At 44.3% G+C, this 17,366-nt stretch overlaps 1 protein-coding gene across 10 annotated transcripts in view; it reads right to left on the bottom strand.

Annotated features, from left to right (window-relative positions):
- AAK1 (AP2 associated kinase 1) overlaps window positions 1–17,366 on the bottom strand; it is a 163,290-nt gene that overhangs the window by 38,397 nt on the left and 107,527 nt on the right. For 9 of the 10 annotated variants that reach the window (XM_044377535.3, XM_026483910.4, XM_057309409.1 and 6 more), the window contains exons 9-14: window positions 15,407–15,510; window positions 13,391–13,470; window positions 9,351–9,505; window positions 8,081–8,403; window positions 4,906–5,175; window positions 856–1,088 (exon numbers count right to left, since the gene is read on the bottom strand). In XM_044377535.3, coding sequence (XP_044233470.2) covers window positions 856–1,088; window positions 4,906–5,175; window positions 8,081–8,403; window positions 9,351–9,505; window positions 13,391–13,470; window positions 15,407–15,510 — 1,165 coding nt within the window. The remainder of the gene's footprint in view (window positions 1–855; window positions 1,089–4,905; window positions 5,176–8,080; window positions 8,404–9,350; window positions 9,506–13,390; window positions 13,471–15,406; window positions 15,511–17,366) is intronic. The other variant, XM_057309408.1, reaches the window with a different exon arrangement.

Consider the following 17,366-nt stretch of genomic DNA (forward strand, 5'->3'; position numbering starts at 1 on the left):
TTGGGACATCTGGGTGCCTCAGTCAGTTAAGCGACTGCCTTTGGTGCAGGTCATGATCTCAGGGTCCTGGGATCGAGCCCCACGTCGGGCTCCCTGCTCAGCAGGGGAGCCTGCTTCTCCCTCTGCTTGCTGCTCCCCCTGCTTGTGCTCTCTCTCTCTCTCTCTCTCTCACACACTCTCTTTCAAATAAATAAATAAAAATCTTTAAAAAAAAAAAAAAAGACATGGTCTTTGTCTCGGAGGAATTTGCAGGCTAGTTCAGCCGGATACACAAATAAATAATGATAATATAATGTGATAAATCTCCCAAAAGGTTCAGACAAATTTATATATGACACCCAAGAGGTCAAAGAAAAGGTAACCTCTGACATGGATTTTGATGAATAAATAAGCATTTCCCAGGTGGACAAGGAGGAGAGCGGCAGTTCGGGGAGAGGGCGGAGGACGAACAGAGTGCCCACAAAGACGGAGAATGACAAGTCCACCAACGCGATACAACAGCCTTTGGTCTGTTAACCAATGAGTTCAGATATTGTCCCACTGGCAACAGGGAGCCAATGAAAGATTTTCATTACAGAGAGAGAGCTGGTCAGACTAAGATTTTAAAAAATACCCTGTGGAACATGAAATGGGTGAGAGAATGGAAACAGGAAAGCAAGTATGGCATTATTTCTTAAAATCAGTATGGTCTATGTACCACAGGCAAATTCAGTCTCTTAGTAAACACAGACACACACGTACCTTTATATATATACCCACGCACATCTCTATACAGATGCAGAGAACTACACAGCAGTGGCCCACAGCAGCCCTGGCCCACAAAAGTGAAAAAGAGAAAGGGGAAGCACCACATACTTGGACTTATTGAGGCTGGCCTCAGCTGCAGCTGCCTGGAGCAGCTGGGTTGATTTGCTGGCAGGGACCCCAAAGACTGCGCTGTGGGTTACGTCACTGAGAATCCGCCTGTGCCCAGCACGTTGGGTCTTGGGGGATGACGGAGGAGTGAGAGATCCAAGTTTCTGCCCCTGGACGGCAGGAGGTGGGGTTGTTTGAACCTTTGGCTGTTGTCTTACTGGGGCTTGAATTTGCTAGGAAAAAAAAAAGGCAAGTGTTCCAAAAAGAAGGGAAAGGAAAAACAAATAGACAAGCATAATAAAAAATGCCACATGAGAGCTAACATGGGACTCAAGTGGCTGAATTTACCAGTAACACCCAGAAAGGAAAAAAACAGTTTTTGACGATGTGAGCCATAACGTCGGGACTGATGGTATGGTATTTATCTGATGCTTACACATAAGCTTCAGACTTCACCAGCAATGATACACAGAGCAACCATGCATAGTACAGCCCAGAGCGCAAGATTGTAGAAGCTACTGCTAACTCCAAAATCAAGACTGTATCCTACAGGACCGCTTTCTGCTTCCGGGGTCACGTAGGAACTCACTGAGAATCCCTCCGGCGCGCTTTAAGCAATCCACCACCACAGTCAGAAGCCGATGAAGGCACACCTCTCGCTAAACACATCTGAGCTGAAAAATTTCTGCTAAGAGACCCCTGACTCTGACATAGCTCGGACTACTGGTTAGGAATAAATTAGGATTCCACTGTGATTCATAAATGGTAGTGCTTTTCTTTTTCTTTTGTTTTGTTATTAAGGCTCTTTAATTCACTGGTAAGATGGGTCTGCGAGATTCTATTTCTGTGGCTCCCCTGGGAAAATGTACAGCATCGAGGCAGTGGGATTAACTTGTTCCCACCTTCTGTTTGGAAGTGGCACTGAAGAACCAGGCAGAGAACAGAACAAGAAATAAGAAAAAAATCTGAAAAGCCCTTGATGATAATCGATCTACTAACACAAGGCTCTTGAGATTTGGGCCATTTTCAGAAGGCAGAACAAACTGTCACCACAGAAAAACAAATAGGTAGGAACATCCTTGTGGCCACATGGTTAGACTTCAAGCATCAGTCACAACCTACAAAGCGCTATGTCAGAAAGATGAACAAAAATAGTATTAAGAAGGCTACCTCATGCTTTAATTCTGTCAGTTCAGAAACAAAATGGTTCACAATATTAAAGGCCTAGCCCTTCCCTCCAGTGTCTCATTTCAGACTAAGACGTCCCTCCACGCTGTAGCTCGGCTCTCACATTCGGTGCCTTTGAAGGTAGGTCCTGAGAGAGAAAGGAGACCAGAGGGGCCAGCTACTTGGGTCAGGACGCTGCCAGCCTGAGATTTTCTGTCCCTGTATTGACACAGATGCTGAATTTTACTGAGGCAAGTTATGTGCACGTATGAGTACACAACCACTCACCAACGGAACGAATGATACAAGGCTCTAACATCAGTCAGGGTAAGGTCAGAGGGTAAAGCAGTTGAGGCATCTCTGAGGGATGCCTGGGAAGACCAGAGCTCCAGCTCCACAACTTCCTTCAGGAGCCCAGGGCTGTACCTGCAACAGCCAACCCAGAGCCAGGACCCACAGAGAGAGCCAGTACCACCATGGCTTTACAGACAGAATAGATTAGCTTATTTCTTGGAGTTTAGACATTCATTGCTTTGAGAAGGGTACACTTCACTGTTGAGTCCCTTTATTTTGAAGAGTCCAGACTACTTAGAGAACATTTTCCCCTTCCTCTTAACCTATCCCCATATGCAGCGTACTGACAGACACTTCCATCACGAGGACACCTCACCCCATCACAGCAATCTACTACTACAAAACCGCTCCAATCCGTTCGGCTACTCCCCATGACCACGTCAGGCAGTTTTATTTCCATTTCAAATCTAAGAATATGAGAGTCAAAAGGGACCTTAGAGAGCACAGACTCCAAGTCCCTCGCTTCACCATCATGTCTCCTCCAAAGATGGGATTAGGAAGGGGAAGGGGGGGACAGACAAACCACAGTGGAAGGAGAATCAAAGTAGACTCAGATGTCGGTCTTGCTAGAGACTGTTTTAAAGAACAAAATATATAATTATAAAAGGACTATAGTCAGATTCAGGAATGCAAGAATTACACAAAGGGGGGGGGGACCACCCAGACTTCCATTCCACTATCCTAATACAACTGTTTTTATCTTTTTGGTATCTTATATTTAAGTTCCTTTCCAAGTACATACTTTTCCCATAATTTCAACATTACCTCATGAGTGTTTCACATTGTTGTACACTCTATAACCATTTAATGGCTACACAGTTGGATTCTTGAACAATTAGGTTACTTTGATTCTTCTGGCTGTTACTAATAAGGCTATAATAAACATCTACGGCATACTGCCATTTTCCTTTTGTAGATTATTGCTTTAAGATGGCTGCAGGGTATTCTTTACATTCACTCACTTGTTTGTCTAGGTAAGTCCTGCCAAGGGTCACCAGACAAAGAGATGGGTCAAATTTGGGAAGCTCTCTGGCTCCTGGCTGAAGCAAGTTCTGCTCCTGTTTCTTTTCCATCCCCTCAAAGAACTACCCTGGAGCAAAGTGCTCAAAATATGTTTTCAGCCAAGGAGCATGGAGAAGGTTTATAATTCATTCCCGAGAGAGGGACAGCAAAGGCAAACCTTGTAAGAAATGTAGTCAATGGTTATTGATCATTTCATCCCCCTGGATGAGCATTTGTTATTATTATCCTCGAATACAGATGAGGATTCTTTGGTTCTTTCCCCAGCTCTGCTGCTATTAGTCTGTGTGTCTTGGGTAATCCCTTTCTAGCTTGGGCCTAGTTTCCAATTCCAGTAAACGCAGGGACTAAGCTAGATAATTATGATCTCAACTACCTACATCATATAATTTTTTTAAAAACTCCGTTAACAAGAGGAACCTTCGTCCGTGTTAAAAATACAGAGAGTAGCTGTCTACCACACGCCTGCGGGGAGACTGAGTTGTTTCAGAAACGAAGGTGTAAAGACACTGAACACACGCTTAGCTGAGGCTCAAAGAAGACCATCTATTTACGGCACTGCTTCCTTTCGAAGGGATGGTTTTCTGATTTAAGATGGGCGACAAGACTCTATTAGAAATCAATTCTCAGAAAGATAGTTTCTTACCTTTCCTTCATTCATCTAGTAGTTGGACTTCCCTGGGAATAAGAGAGTAGCTGCGATGCTCTATGGGCCGGATATGTAAAATGTCTTTCTATCACCATAATACTTTCTTCACTATCACTCAGAAATATGCGAGTACAGAATTAAGAGCACTTAATACAGGCCAAACACAATGTGCCTGAGGATGCTGAAGCTGTAGGGCTCAATCAGGAGAGGAATGAGGGGTTCTGACGCTCTCGTCAGCCAGTATGTGGATGCCCAATTTCTAAACGCACAGGACGGCTCAACCAGTACTCAGCTGCTCTGGTGCCTGGAGGACTGGGTCACAGTAAATGGTCCCAGCAAGGAGGGCCCTCAAGGCCGCTACATGGTAGATTTAAATGAGGTAATGTTGTCCAAGACCAAGAATAAATAAAACCCTATCAGGACTCAGAGTAAAGGCGGGAATCCACGTAAACCTCCAGAGACTGGAAAGGCCACAAAGGTCAAACTGGCCCTTGAAGGGAAAGGGATTCACTCTAACCCTACCTAGGTCCTTGACTGCTCAACACTGGCACGGAGATAGTGAGCAGCTCTTTCTGCCACTCTAATTTTAGAGTGATAAAAAAGAACACTCATCTTCATCAGTAGCCTAGAATCGTTTTTTTTTTAAACTCTACCTTTTACAGAATACCTCATCTTGACCTCAGGCATAACAAGAAAAAAAAATCAAATATTTTAACCACAAGCCTGGGGAAGCAGCCTCGCCCGAATGCAGGAGCCCCGCCCGGGCTCTGGGCAGCCCTCACCGCACGCTCTCCTGCTCTGGCGCTCCGAGCCCTGGCCGAGCCCTCGCGGAGCCCTGGCCGAGCCTGGCCAGCTCTTACCGCCGGCTCCTGGGCCCCGGGCGTCTGCGGGGCTGCGGCGGGCGGCGCCTGTGGCTGCTGTGCCGGGGCCGCGGCGGTCTTCTGCTGCAAGGCGGCCTGCTGAGTCAGCAGCTGCTGTTGGTGCAAGCTCGTGGCCAGCTGCTGCTGCTGCTGCTGCTGCTGCTGTTGCTGGTAGTAGTTCTGTATCAGCTGCTGCTGAGAGCTTCCTTGCGACACCACCGGGAACTGGGAGATGGCTGGTTGCGGGGCTGCTGGGTGTACTGCCTGAAACTGAGCCGGAGAAGTGGCAAAAAGGAGGAGGGGAAGAAAGCCTGTCTCAGAACGGTATTCCACAAAAGACAAATGTCTCAGGAATAAGCAAGCCCAGTCTGAAGCCAAAGGCAAGGGAGGACCCTCGGGGCATTAAAAGAAACCTGACAGCACGTGACACCGCCAGGCTGCACCCCCTGCGCTGGGCTGCCTCCTGCACCGCGTCCTGGCTTCCGGGTGGGCTTCTATGGCAAGCCTGAGGGCATCCATCTGACCATGCACCTTGTGACTTCCCATGCTGGAGGGTAACAGAAGCTAATAAACGATCTCCCAATCACAGAAGTAATCCCTCTTGTAAAGGGATTTGGAAGCAGCGAAGATTAAAATGCTTCACTCCATGAACAGGATGAAGCAGTAATGACACTGAAAATAACCTAAATGCTAAGCCAGCTATAAAGAGTCCATTCAAGCCCTTCTGAAAATTACTTCCCTACATCTCTCTCTTATTAGCTGTCCCACCTTTAAACATTCAAAATGTTCAGTACACTCTACCACACTTACTGATATTTTATCTTGTATTGGTAACCAATTCTTTCAAGTTATATTCTCTTATAAACTGTCTACGGATAGGGATTCCTTTTATCTGTCTGTCTACTCTGCACTGCTAAACACACACACACACACACACACACACACACACACACACACACAAACGTCAAACAAGGGCCTACTGATTAACAAAGGTCAAGATCTTGTCTTTGAACATCCCAAACACTGTTACTTAGTTGTAGAGGTAACTGAGGGGATACTGTTTGCCTCCTGTGGCAAAGTTTGAAGGGTTAGCAAAGAAGCAGATGTCAATAAATAGCTGCCTATTTATAACTGCAAAATGCTGGAAATGACCAAATGTTTATCAAGAGGGGACACTGATTGAATAAACCATGCTATGTATCCTTAAAAGGGAATCCTCTCGAGTTGTAAACAGGAATGAGGGCTCCCTCTATATTATGGGATGGAGGGGGCAGAATTCTGCAGATTTAACTTTGAAGCTCTGTAAATGTTTTATATTTTCATGAAACAAAATTAACCCAAAAGTTGGCAGTAACTATAAATCAAAAGCAAAATGAAACAAATAAACCTGTGTTTCAAATGGATAGCCAAACTCTCCAGAAAAGAATGAGCAAAACCTTCTAAGAACGAAAAGGGCAAAGAAATCTTACACTGTTTCCAGTACTCGTGTTGGCACTATTATCTTGAAATTATAAAGCAATTAAATGATTATGTTAATGTTATTAGGAATCAAGATTTTCAGATTAGAAAAATTCAAATATAAAATCCAAGGAGTTAAGCAAAAATCCTATAATTACAATTCTGAATTAAGAACATAAATTTAGATTCATAGTGCATATTCCATTAACAAAACAAAACAAACAAAATACATTTCCCAAGTATCCACTGAAAAGGCCTAAATACAATAACTGACCCATTAGCAAGTGAGTATCCTTAGCACCAAACTGTGGTCTCTAAATACCATTTTTAAAAGGAAATGGAGCTCCTTCAGAGAAATGGCTGTATCCAGGTCAAGGGCAGAGTGAGCCTGGAATGGCCTGTTACAATAAATAGCAAGGAAAGCATTAAAGATGGCTGGGTCACCACCAAAGGACCTAGGAGCCAGTCTGAAGAGACTTCCGCTGGCCAAAGCTGGGGCAATTTAGGCATCAAAATAAAATTTCAAAAACGGCAATGTCTGGACACATTATAAAGATCCCTGAATTCATGACGATACTAAAACAAAACAAATCAAAAACCTCTGTTCACCTTTAGATGACACTAGGAACAAACCCATTCTGAAAACTGGTAAACACAGGCAAAGAATCAAGCGTTTTTTTCTGCCTTTTCTGTGTAAACAGTACTCAGGGTCATCAAATAGTTAAGAAAAATTCTTCACAGAAAAATTCCAGCCCCTAAGTAAAGAGGGAAGGCTAGACTATCACCATCTTGCCATCCCTAATGAGTGAATGGACTTAGGAAATGATCAGCAGTTGCTGCTAAACTGATCAGGGACACTGAATGAATGGATCAGACAGCAACACCAAACTCACCGACTGATCCTAATATTGATAAGCCTTAAGAAGATATAAAGTCTCATTAGACTTTATAAGCCTCCTGAGTGATGCGACCAGAAGAACAAAGAACTATCCAACTGAATCGAATTTTGAGCAAGCCTCAAAAATGACCAGTTTACACAGGGGATGGAAGAACATATTAAATGACCGCAGGGATGCAATCAGCCAAATCCAGAAGGTGGAAAATTCTACAGGACAAGTGACCCAGTTTCTTCAAAAAATTAAATGGCGAAGGGAAAAGAAAGAGGGAGAGGGCACTATGAATAAAAGGGGACTTAAAAGATATGTCAATCATTATAAAATGAATACGTTTATAGTAAAAAATGTAGAAAAAAATATAAAAAGGTAATGGAAGAAAAAAGATTCACAACTAAATATAACATGTGGGCCTTATTTGGAACCTGATTCGAACAAGCCAACTGAAATTATGAGACATCAGGAAGAGTTAAACATTACTGGATATTTTATAATAAGAAGAAATTATTTTTAGTATGGTAATGGTACAATTGTGTTAGAAAAAAAGAGAGAGAAGAGAAAAAGAGTCCCTAAAAACACCTCTTTTGCCGAGCTTCCTCCATTAGGTGAAGAAGTCCCCGTGGCCCAAGAAAGGGGTGTGAGCAGCCCAGCGACGGGTCCACTATTCAATGCTTTCTAGTCTTTAGTTCCGGGAGAAGCAATGATGCAATGTCTAATGGCTCCCTGTCTTCCCAGGGCTTCTCAAGGAGGATACCTGTACCCACGGGACCTTTCCGCATCACTGCCCCAGATACACCAAGCAAGGGTCAGACTGAACACTTTACCTGTTGAGCCTGGGTCTGTTGCTGCTGCTGCTGCTGCTGCTGCTGGTAAAACGTGCCCGCGGGCTGCTGGGGAGCTGGCTGCTGTTGCTGGGGAGGTTGCTGCTGCTGCTGCTGTGGCTGCTGCTTGAGGAAGAGTTGCTGCTGGTGCTGGGGCGTGGCCTGGGCTGGAGTGGGCAGAGCCTGGGCTGGAGTGGGCGGTGTCTGCTGTGGGGTGGGTGGAGCCTGTGGCTGCTTGGGCTGAGACTGTGGTAGAGGCTGGCTGGGTTGGGGCTGGGTTTTTGGTTGGGGAACACTGGCTAAAAGGCCGGGCTGATTGCTGGATCCTGTAATGAGAATAAACTTCATATAAGGGTTCAAAACTCTTCCAAACAAAAATGGCCTGCTTTCTCTTGCCAAAGAAATAAAGAGGGGGTGATAAATGGACAGATAATCCCAAGAGCTGTGTGCTTCTGTCTTTGCATCTTCTTCTTGCTAAACTATGTGCTACTTATTTTTCAAAACAAGGTTCAGTAACAAGGTTCAATGCTTGTCTCCTTCAGAAAGTCTTCCCTTATTCACCATCCCATTTAGTCAATTACTCCTCTAGTCAGCACCTGAGTATCTCCATATTCAACTGGCCTTTGATGCTACTGTATTCAAATATAATCTTTGCACTTAAACTTCAGGACAAAAGCATTCTTTGATGTTTTACATGTAAGTCACACGACCCCCAGTCTAGATGCCTGGCGATAAGTAGATGACCACCAAATTCACTAAAAGCAGCTTCCTGGTAGGGGAAGTGATGACTAAGTTCAGTTACTTGATAATTTGGGTCCTCTAAACTCAGTCATCTCATTAGAACCAGAATAACAAAAAACTGAGTGGTAACAGATACTTAAGAAGACAGAGTATTAAAGAAACAATGCCTTGGTGTCAAAAAGAGGACAGTCTTGTTTCTTTAAAGGCCAAGAAAAGAATATGAAATAAAAAGGAAGGCATGGGATGAATGGACCAAGGCACAAAATCAGGGCCAAGACTAGAAAAAATAGAGATATCAGGTTTCAGTGGTCTTGGAGGTCCCCCACAGAATCCAGTGAGAGGACTTCCCTTTTGCCAGCCACATGCCATGTAATTTCAATGCGCGCTCACCTCCTGTTCTTCAAGGCAAACCATTATTCCTTATGTGCCTCTGGGTTCCATTCCTGAAGCAAAAGTAGGCTTCCCGAGACTTCTGTTAATGTCCGGGATAACAAAGAGGTGTACCAAATTTCAAACCAACTGAGTTACTGACCTGCAGCCTGCGGTGGGGGCTGAACCGTGGCCCTCTTTCGAGGTGTCAGGGCTGGCTGGATAGGAAGGATTCCTGGGTTGGGCTGAGTCTGCCCAGCCTTAGGCCTCTGACGGGGTGCAATTGAAGTCTCTGTTGTGGGAATGGGATCTGTCAGTCTAGAAAAGGAAGGGGGAGAAACACAGATTCACATTAACGTGTGGGAGAGTGGGAGGGGGTAGACAGATAGTCTTCAGAGTACTTGATGGGTTGGCTTTCCCCTCCACGCTCATCCAAACCTTCCAGATCTGCTTAATCGACATTTGTCAAAGGGTATTCCACAGGATGTGATGTGTTACTAGATGTTACGATAAAAGGGTTGGTGGGAAAGAAGTTTTAACAAACTAATCAAAACACATCGAGCACATTTCTTTCCAGCAGAACTTTTCACGTGTGAATGTGCATGGAGAACTTTGAAGAGAGCCCTACAGAGAACGCAACGTTTCTCTAGCTTACCTGACCTTGGGACCCTTCCACCTAATACTTCCAAGGATTTCCCAGAATACACTTTAGGTGATGATGGAAAGGGGTTTGAAACAGGTGTTTTTCAATGTAGAGGGAACTCAAACTTGGTTAGAACTAGTTGTCAAAATGGTCTCTCTACAATAAAAAAAAGCACGTAAATGAGTGAACCCAAGAAGGCAACTAGAAGGAATAAGTAAATAATTCAAGATAAAGGATTTGGGGAATATGATAGGGATCCATCTCCTCCAATACATATGTTCCCTTTCTTCTCAGGGTAATGAAATTTTTAACTATTATACACCTTAAATTTATACAATGTTATATGTAAAATATATTCCAATTAAAAAATTTAGCTGGATTTCACCCGGAGTAAAAATCACATTGTCCAGCCTCTCTTATAATCAGGTGTGGCTATGTGTCTAAGTTCTAGCCTTACATGGGAAGGCAGACTGTTATATGACAGTTTCCAGAAGCCTTAAGAAATAGCTAGGGTATGCCATTTGTCTCTCTTTCTCTTTGGCTATTCATTCGTCTGTTGCCTGGAATAAGGTCCGTGAGGTCATGGCTACAATCGTAGGGAAGGTAGAGTGATAAGCTTGAAGAAGCCTGGGTGTGGGGCAGAACTGCCAAATCGAATCCACATTAATATAGGGAGGACTGCTGGGTGGTCTACTCATTCCTTGTGATAACTTCCGTTCATTTAGAGCAGTCCAGGCAGCTGGCTGCCACCTAACTCAGACCAGAGTAGTGCTCTTTTGAAAACACACATTAGGGAGTATGACTGAAATTATGGCCAAAATAATAAACAAGCTTTGTGACTATTTCCAAAATATGTCTGGCATTGCCTCCATGTGCCTTCCCCATGATATATTTCCAAGGAATGTTCACTGTGGACCCTGAGACTTTCCTCTGGAATCCTTCTAGAGGGATGCTGTTGTGTGGGGTAGAAAACTTATAATATCAAAGCTATCATATTTGTATCATATTTGGGGAGGCTATAACCTGGGGAAGGAAGGTAGGAAGGAAAACAGGACAAATGCTGGAGAAAAAGAGAAAGGTGTAAGAAAAATATAGCCAATGGTGAGAAAGTTGAACAGATGTCTATAGAAACCAAATGCTAAGAATCTCCACACTGGATGGATTTCTCTCTCTCCCTCTCTCTTTTTTTTTTAAAAGATTTTTTTTTTATTTGAGAGAGAGAGTGCATGAGTAGGAAGAGGGGCAGAGAGAAAGAATCTCAAGCAGACTCTGCACTGAGCATGGAGCCCAACTCAGGGCTTGATCCCACAACCCTGAGATCATGACCTGAGCTGAAATCAAGAGTTGGACGCTCAACCAACTGAGCTACCCAGGCGCCCCCGGATGGACTTCTCTTAAGGGTAACATCTTAGGGATAAAGGAATTTGGAGTCAGAGAAAACTATATTTGAGCTTGGGTTCCTCACTAACTGTGTGCTAACAGGTATGTCATTTTACCTTGTCTTAGAGCTTTGGGTTCTTTCTGTATGAAATGGAGAAAATAATACATCATGAAGCAGATGCGAACATCAAATGCATCAATGACTGTGAAACCATTTTTATAAACTGTAGAGTGCTCAAAATGTTAGTTCGTATAGCCTTCAATATGCTGTGAAAAAATACAGACCTTGAAGCCAGGAGATCTGGCTCTAAGTTGTCACTTCTATGTGTTTGTGGGCAAATCATTTAATGTACAGAATAGCGTATGGATGCTGGAATCACTGGTTTTTTTATACCACATATTGATTGATTACCTTGGGCCACTTACAATTTTGAGTCTGTCTCCTCCTCTGTAAAACAAGAACAACAATGGCTCATAGATTTATTTCAAGGAAAATAAAGACATCTTGTTTATATAAAGAACCTCCTATGGTATCTGGAATACATGATGCCTCAATGAAGAGTGGTTACTTTAAAAACGGAGTTAGAAAGAAAAACTTACCTCTTAGGACTGGGGAGCAAATATGGTAATGCGAATGAAATCACTGTAAATTACAGACTGGACACCTTAGGCCCAAATCTCTTGGCTGCAAGGTCTGTGTATTCTCGCAGCATTATGGAGCCATACAAACTAACAGCATGGGCACTCTACAGTTTATAGAACAGTTTCACAGTCACCGATGTTCACTATTGCCTTATGGCACAGGTACGATTCTCTTCATTTGACACAACACAGCACCACTCAGAATGGTGCCAGTTATCGTCACTGTTATAAATGCAGGGGCTTTGTGGGAATGGATCCTTGTTTAGCCTCGGTACCTCCTATATTTGGGCCTAGAGTAATATGGCCAAAACCCCAAATACTCAGCTAATTAAATCAGCCTCAAAAGCAATTTCCAGAGGCGAGCATGGCAGACTTAGGTAAGAACAAACCACAAAGTAACAACATGAATGTGGTTTGCTAAGTTTGTGAAAAATGAAAGTCTCCTTACTTTTGAAGCCACATCAGCATTTACATTTATTCCATAAACATTTAAGAATGTTTTAAAATGTAGAAATTATTTTACCGTTCTATTAAAATTCACATATTCCCATCTAGAGTACTTCGTTGATAGTTTGTGGCTAATGTCTCCTTGCCATGGGAACATGGTAGAAAAAAGAGGTATAAACATCTCTTCGACTACCCTCAGAATTTGCCATTTGGAAGCACGGCGGCCACGAGGCTGTGCCCGGCAGACCTGCAGCTCGCAAGGGGTGCAAACACCTTGTACCCCGGCTGCTGTGCTCCTGAAATCCACTGCCATGCTCGCTCTGGGGCCATGCTTCTCACAGGCTCTCCCGGCCTTTTACCCCAGCCACAGGGATATTAAAGTAGGCCTGTTCCCGGGACATAGGGGCTCCTCTGGTAGCTGACTCTGGCTTCAGGGTTCCCTGACACCTTTGGTGAACCTTCCTTAAATTGTGTGGCAGCTTTAGGTCACTTCCACCCACTCTTCCTTCCTCTCTCTGGGTTCAAGTTACCTCGTCTTTTGATGGTTCTTCCAGCTTCCCTGGCTGCCTCCCTATTTTCTCTCATGGTCAAATAAAATCCTAGCTTCTTCAATCCTCTCTTGGCATCTGCTTCTTGGAAGACCCCAGGTTACATGGACTGTGATTAGCTAAGACCCACAGCTCTTTTGCCGTTCACGGAGTCCACGCCTTGACCAGCACTCTCTTGATGTGGTCAGGGCCACAGAAAGTAAGAAGGTAAGGGGGGTGAAGGACCAGGGTGGTGAACCAGGCTACGTGAAGACCAGGGCACCTGTGTAGGACATTCTTTTTAGCACTATTTAACACTGGCTGTTGCCTCATCTCTGAATGCCCCCGTACTTCTCCCCAAGCAAGAGAAACAGCTGAGAGTTCTTCATTCTCTTTCAGATGTAGATTGCTGTGTTCCATTATATTTCTCCTTGCACTCCCCGGAAGAGAGCTTGCTCTCCTGCTCTGCGCAACCTCTGGCCACGGGAGCATGACAATCACCAGGCACCCTGCCCTGCCACCGTGGCAGCTGGTGCGGGGCCTGTGCACTCGGGCAGTTCTTACCTGGCCTTTGGCTGGGTCTTTTTTGCAGCTGCCTCACTGGCTTTCACTGGCTCAGGAAGCTTTGCAGGAATGGGAGAGTTCTATAGAATTGAAAAGAAATCAAAAAAGGGACATTGCAGATTTCTTTGTAAAAGAATACCAGCATGGCTGGACCGATAGAAATACATGTCGGGATCTCCAGGAGGAGCTGCCAAGCCCCGATGTCTACTAGAGGGAAGGGAAGTCAACCAAAGGTAGATCCCACCCGTCTCAGCCCCTCTCAGGGAGGCAGCGTATCAGAGAAGAGGACAGAGCAGCCTGCGTCTGGTGTGCTCCTCCCCCCACACTCCCAACCTTCTGGACCCTCTCTTCCTACCACACAGCTTAGAGGTGGTGTTAAGAATGGAATGGGAAAGAGATGGCTGTAGCCTGTATTACTATTTAAGCTATCAGCGACCTCACAGAAGTCAGCGCTGACTAGCAGCATGCCCAGCCGGAACTCATTCTCTGTTCTATCTTGAACATTGGGAGAAAACCACAGCCACGAACCATTTGGTTGCAGTCCTGGGACCTCTCCCAGTGTGTGAGGCACCCCTCGACCCATGAGGCCAGCAGAACTCCTCCCACCTAGATTCCGCACGGGCCACCTGACACCGGCTCCAGAGAGAGCACTCCTGCTCCCAGCCACAAGACCACTGCTTAGCACTGCTGAGTGAGTACCAAATGGCTTGAGACTTGTGAAGCTGACTTTTTAAAAACTAGTTACCAATCTGAATGCTTCCAATTATATTTTAGGTTATTTAACTTTATGAATGGGAAAGTGGGGCAGCGAAAGAAAAACATGGTCATGTTAGGTTCCTGTACAAGATTCCTCATTTTAATCTGGAAAGCTGACAAATGGAATACTAGTAATAGTAAATATTTAGGCTTTTAGGAGGCACCTCCCATTTCCTCCATGTTTCCATGTGGGGAGAACTTCTGCTAGGATATCTCTCCTTGCTTCTCTTCCTCTCTCCATGCATTCCTCTCCCAAGGGAGAAGCGTAACTTATTTGACTGATAGGACTGGGAGAAAAAAGTGAGCTCGCCTGGCTCACCCGTGCCCTCCCTCCTTTAAGTGAGAGCCTGTCTCTGCAGAATCAGGTGCTCCCTGCTCAGTCACGTGGATCTAATGTTAGGGAGCCTGACTGGTCAAGCTACGTTCTCTGACTCAATCTGATTAGTAATACAGCCAATATTCTGAGTTCCATCTGAATGATTCCCACATCTGATTCGGATATAGGAGTGAAAGAGCAGTGTTATTTATCAGTACCCTCAAGTTCCAACAGTGACATCAAAAGTTCATTATTGGGAAAACTGGAAGACAATTTCAGATTAGAGCTTATTTATTATGGCATCCATTAGTAAAATATTCAAGGGAACTGGTTCACACATGAAAAATATGCTAAGACTATAAAAAGGGGGGTTGCAAGCACTGTATTCTGAAAACTGTTGAGTGCAGAGCTTAGGATTACTAAAATAGAAAACATTCCTATGGCCTGATGTGTGTGAGGAGGGTAGAGGGAAAGGAGTGTGAGTTATAGATGGCGGAGAGTAGAAGCAGAATCAAGAAAGCTCTGATGCAATAAAAGAGAAAAGGGACAAGGGGCTTATGTTCCAGTCCGTACGGGGGCAAGTTCAGAGGCCTGCTTTACCAACACTAGGTAAATACAACAGGCACAGGGCTCTTAGTGAACTGTGGAAGTTAACAAGATAGTAGTTTGGTTAATTTTCACCCAAAGTGCTCAACTCAATCCCTAGGGAGTGTGTGTGTGTGTGTGTGTGTGTGTGTGTGTATAATTGCCTAGTTTAATAATTAAATTCTATGGGAAAATTGGATTCTCTTTATAGTAATTGCTTCATAGTTAGCTCTGCTTGAATGCCCCCTACCACACAAAACAAGGACATCTATATTCATTAAATAGCTGGTTCACACTCCAGGAATTTTAAATGACAATCTGATAATGTTTACTCCCCCTAAAAAGCACCTTTCACATACCTGTACATTAGGAATTGGGCATTCTTTCTTGAGTAGTTTAAATGAGAAGTAGGATACCTGGTAAATATCCGGCCTTTTATCAGGGTCTGGTTCCAACATATATCCTAAGACAAACGTATGTGAACATATTTAATAATACCCTAATATTTATTACATTAGCTAGAAAACATTAATTTCTCTGTTACCAAATGATTTTTTTTCATTTCTCATAAAAGTCAAACAGTGTACATTAGCTCTTTTCCTCCCCTCTCAGAAATGGAAGCTCTAACTTCCCTAAATTTTTTAATATGCACAAGAAAGTAACAAAGTTTCTGAACTGTAACAAAGATACTTGGAGTTCACATTCTGTGGCTTGTACAACAGGGACTCAAGCAAGCTCTCATTAAAGTTACCACGTTCGGGGCGCCTGGTGGCGCAGTCGTAAAGCGTCTGCCTTCAGCTCAGGGCGTGATCCCAGCGTTAAGGGATCGAGCCCCGCATCAGGCTCCTACACTAGGAGCCTGCTTCTTCCTCTCCACTCCCCCTGCTTGTGTTCCCTCTCTCGCTGGCTGTCTCTCTCTCTGTCAAATTAATAAATAAAATCTTTGAAAAAAAAGGAAAAAAAATTTAAAGTTACCACATTCATATTCTGGTACCTAGAAGTTACAGGCTTCTGGCTTCCTTATCTTGCTAAACAAACGATTATCCTTGATACTTATAATCAAAACTTATTTTTTCCCCTCCCTCCCTCCCCCCCCTTTTTCTTTCTTTCTTTTTTAATAATCTCTACCCCCAATGTGGGGCTAGAACTCAAGACCCTGAGGATCAAGAGGCACATGTCCACCAACTGAGCCAGCCAAGTACCCCTCAAAACTCAAATTTTAAGAACTGACTTACTATTCCTTTGTTGGAAATATTAGCTGGTTTCCATTCTAAGAGAAATTATACAATAATAAATACATCTCTACTTTTACATAATCTATAGAACACTTGTTTATTTCCAGATCCTTTAAGCTTCTGCCCTTTCTGAAGCTGGAAAAATTCCCAGGAAAAGCATTTTAGTGAAGACACACAAACATACACCTGCACACATACAAACAACAAGGCAAGGCGTTACTGTTTAAGGAACCAAATGAACGGTCTGAACACCAACTGGAGGAAAGACTGACGAGGCTGCAGTCTTGCGAAGTCCTTGCAGAAGAAGGAGGGTTTGGGGGCGCCTGGGTGGCTCAGCCGGTTGAGAGTCCGACTCTGGATTTCACCTCAGGTCATGATCTCAGGGCTGTGAGATCGAGCCCCCACGTCCGGATCCTCGCTCAGCCAGGGCTCTGCTTGAGATTTTCTCTCCCACTCCCTCTGCCCAACCCCACCCCCCTAGCTCATGTACTCTCTTTTCTCTAATAAATAAATAAATTATAAAAAAGAAGAAGCAGGGTTTGGGCTGGTCCTTGAAGGCAGGAAAGAATTTAGTCAGTCAGGGGAAAGAGAAGAAAAAGATATTCTTGGTGAGGGAACAGTCTGGGCAAAAATGCACTTGGGAGAAAGGCAAGGGAAGGCCCCGTTGTGAGAAAATGCAGGTGCCAGAAGGACAGAACAGAGATTTCCTTGTCAGAGAACACAGGGAAATAAGGCTGGGTGGGTGGGGTGGAACCAGAGTATGAAGGGTCTTAAACGCCATGCTAAATACTTGGGCCCTACGTGGGACCATGGGCAAACCAGGACGTTTACTATGGGGACTGACGGGGGCGCTGTGTAAGACTGATCTCACGGTGAGGCGGGGCTGGACTGACTGAAGGAGGAGAGAGGCTGGTGGCCACTCCACCCCTATAGGCACGCACTGGCCCAGTGTGTATACACTACGGTGACAGTGATGAGAACAGAGAGAATGTGATGGAGACAGGACAGACTCCAAAGCACTGCTTAGAAAATGCCTGACTGTACTCTCTCTTGCGAGCCAGATCCAAAGAAAACCTTAAATTTC

Source organism: Ursus arctos, unplaced genomic scaffold (genome assembly GCF_023065955.2).
Source record: "Ursus arctos isolate Adak ecotype North America unplaced genomic scaffold, UrsArc2.0 scaffold_8, whole genome shotgun sequence".
In the NCBI taxonomy this organism is placed as follows: Eukaryota; Metazoa; Chordata; class Mammalia; order Carnivora; family Ursidae; genus Ursus; species Ursus arctos.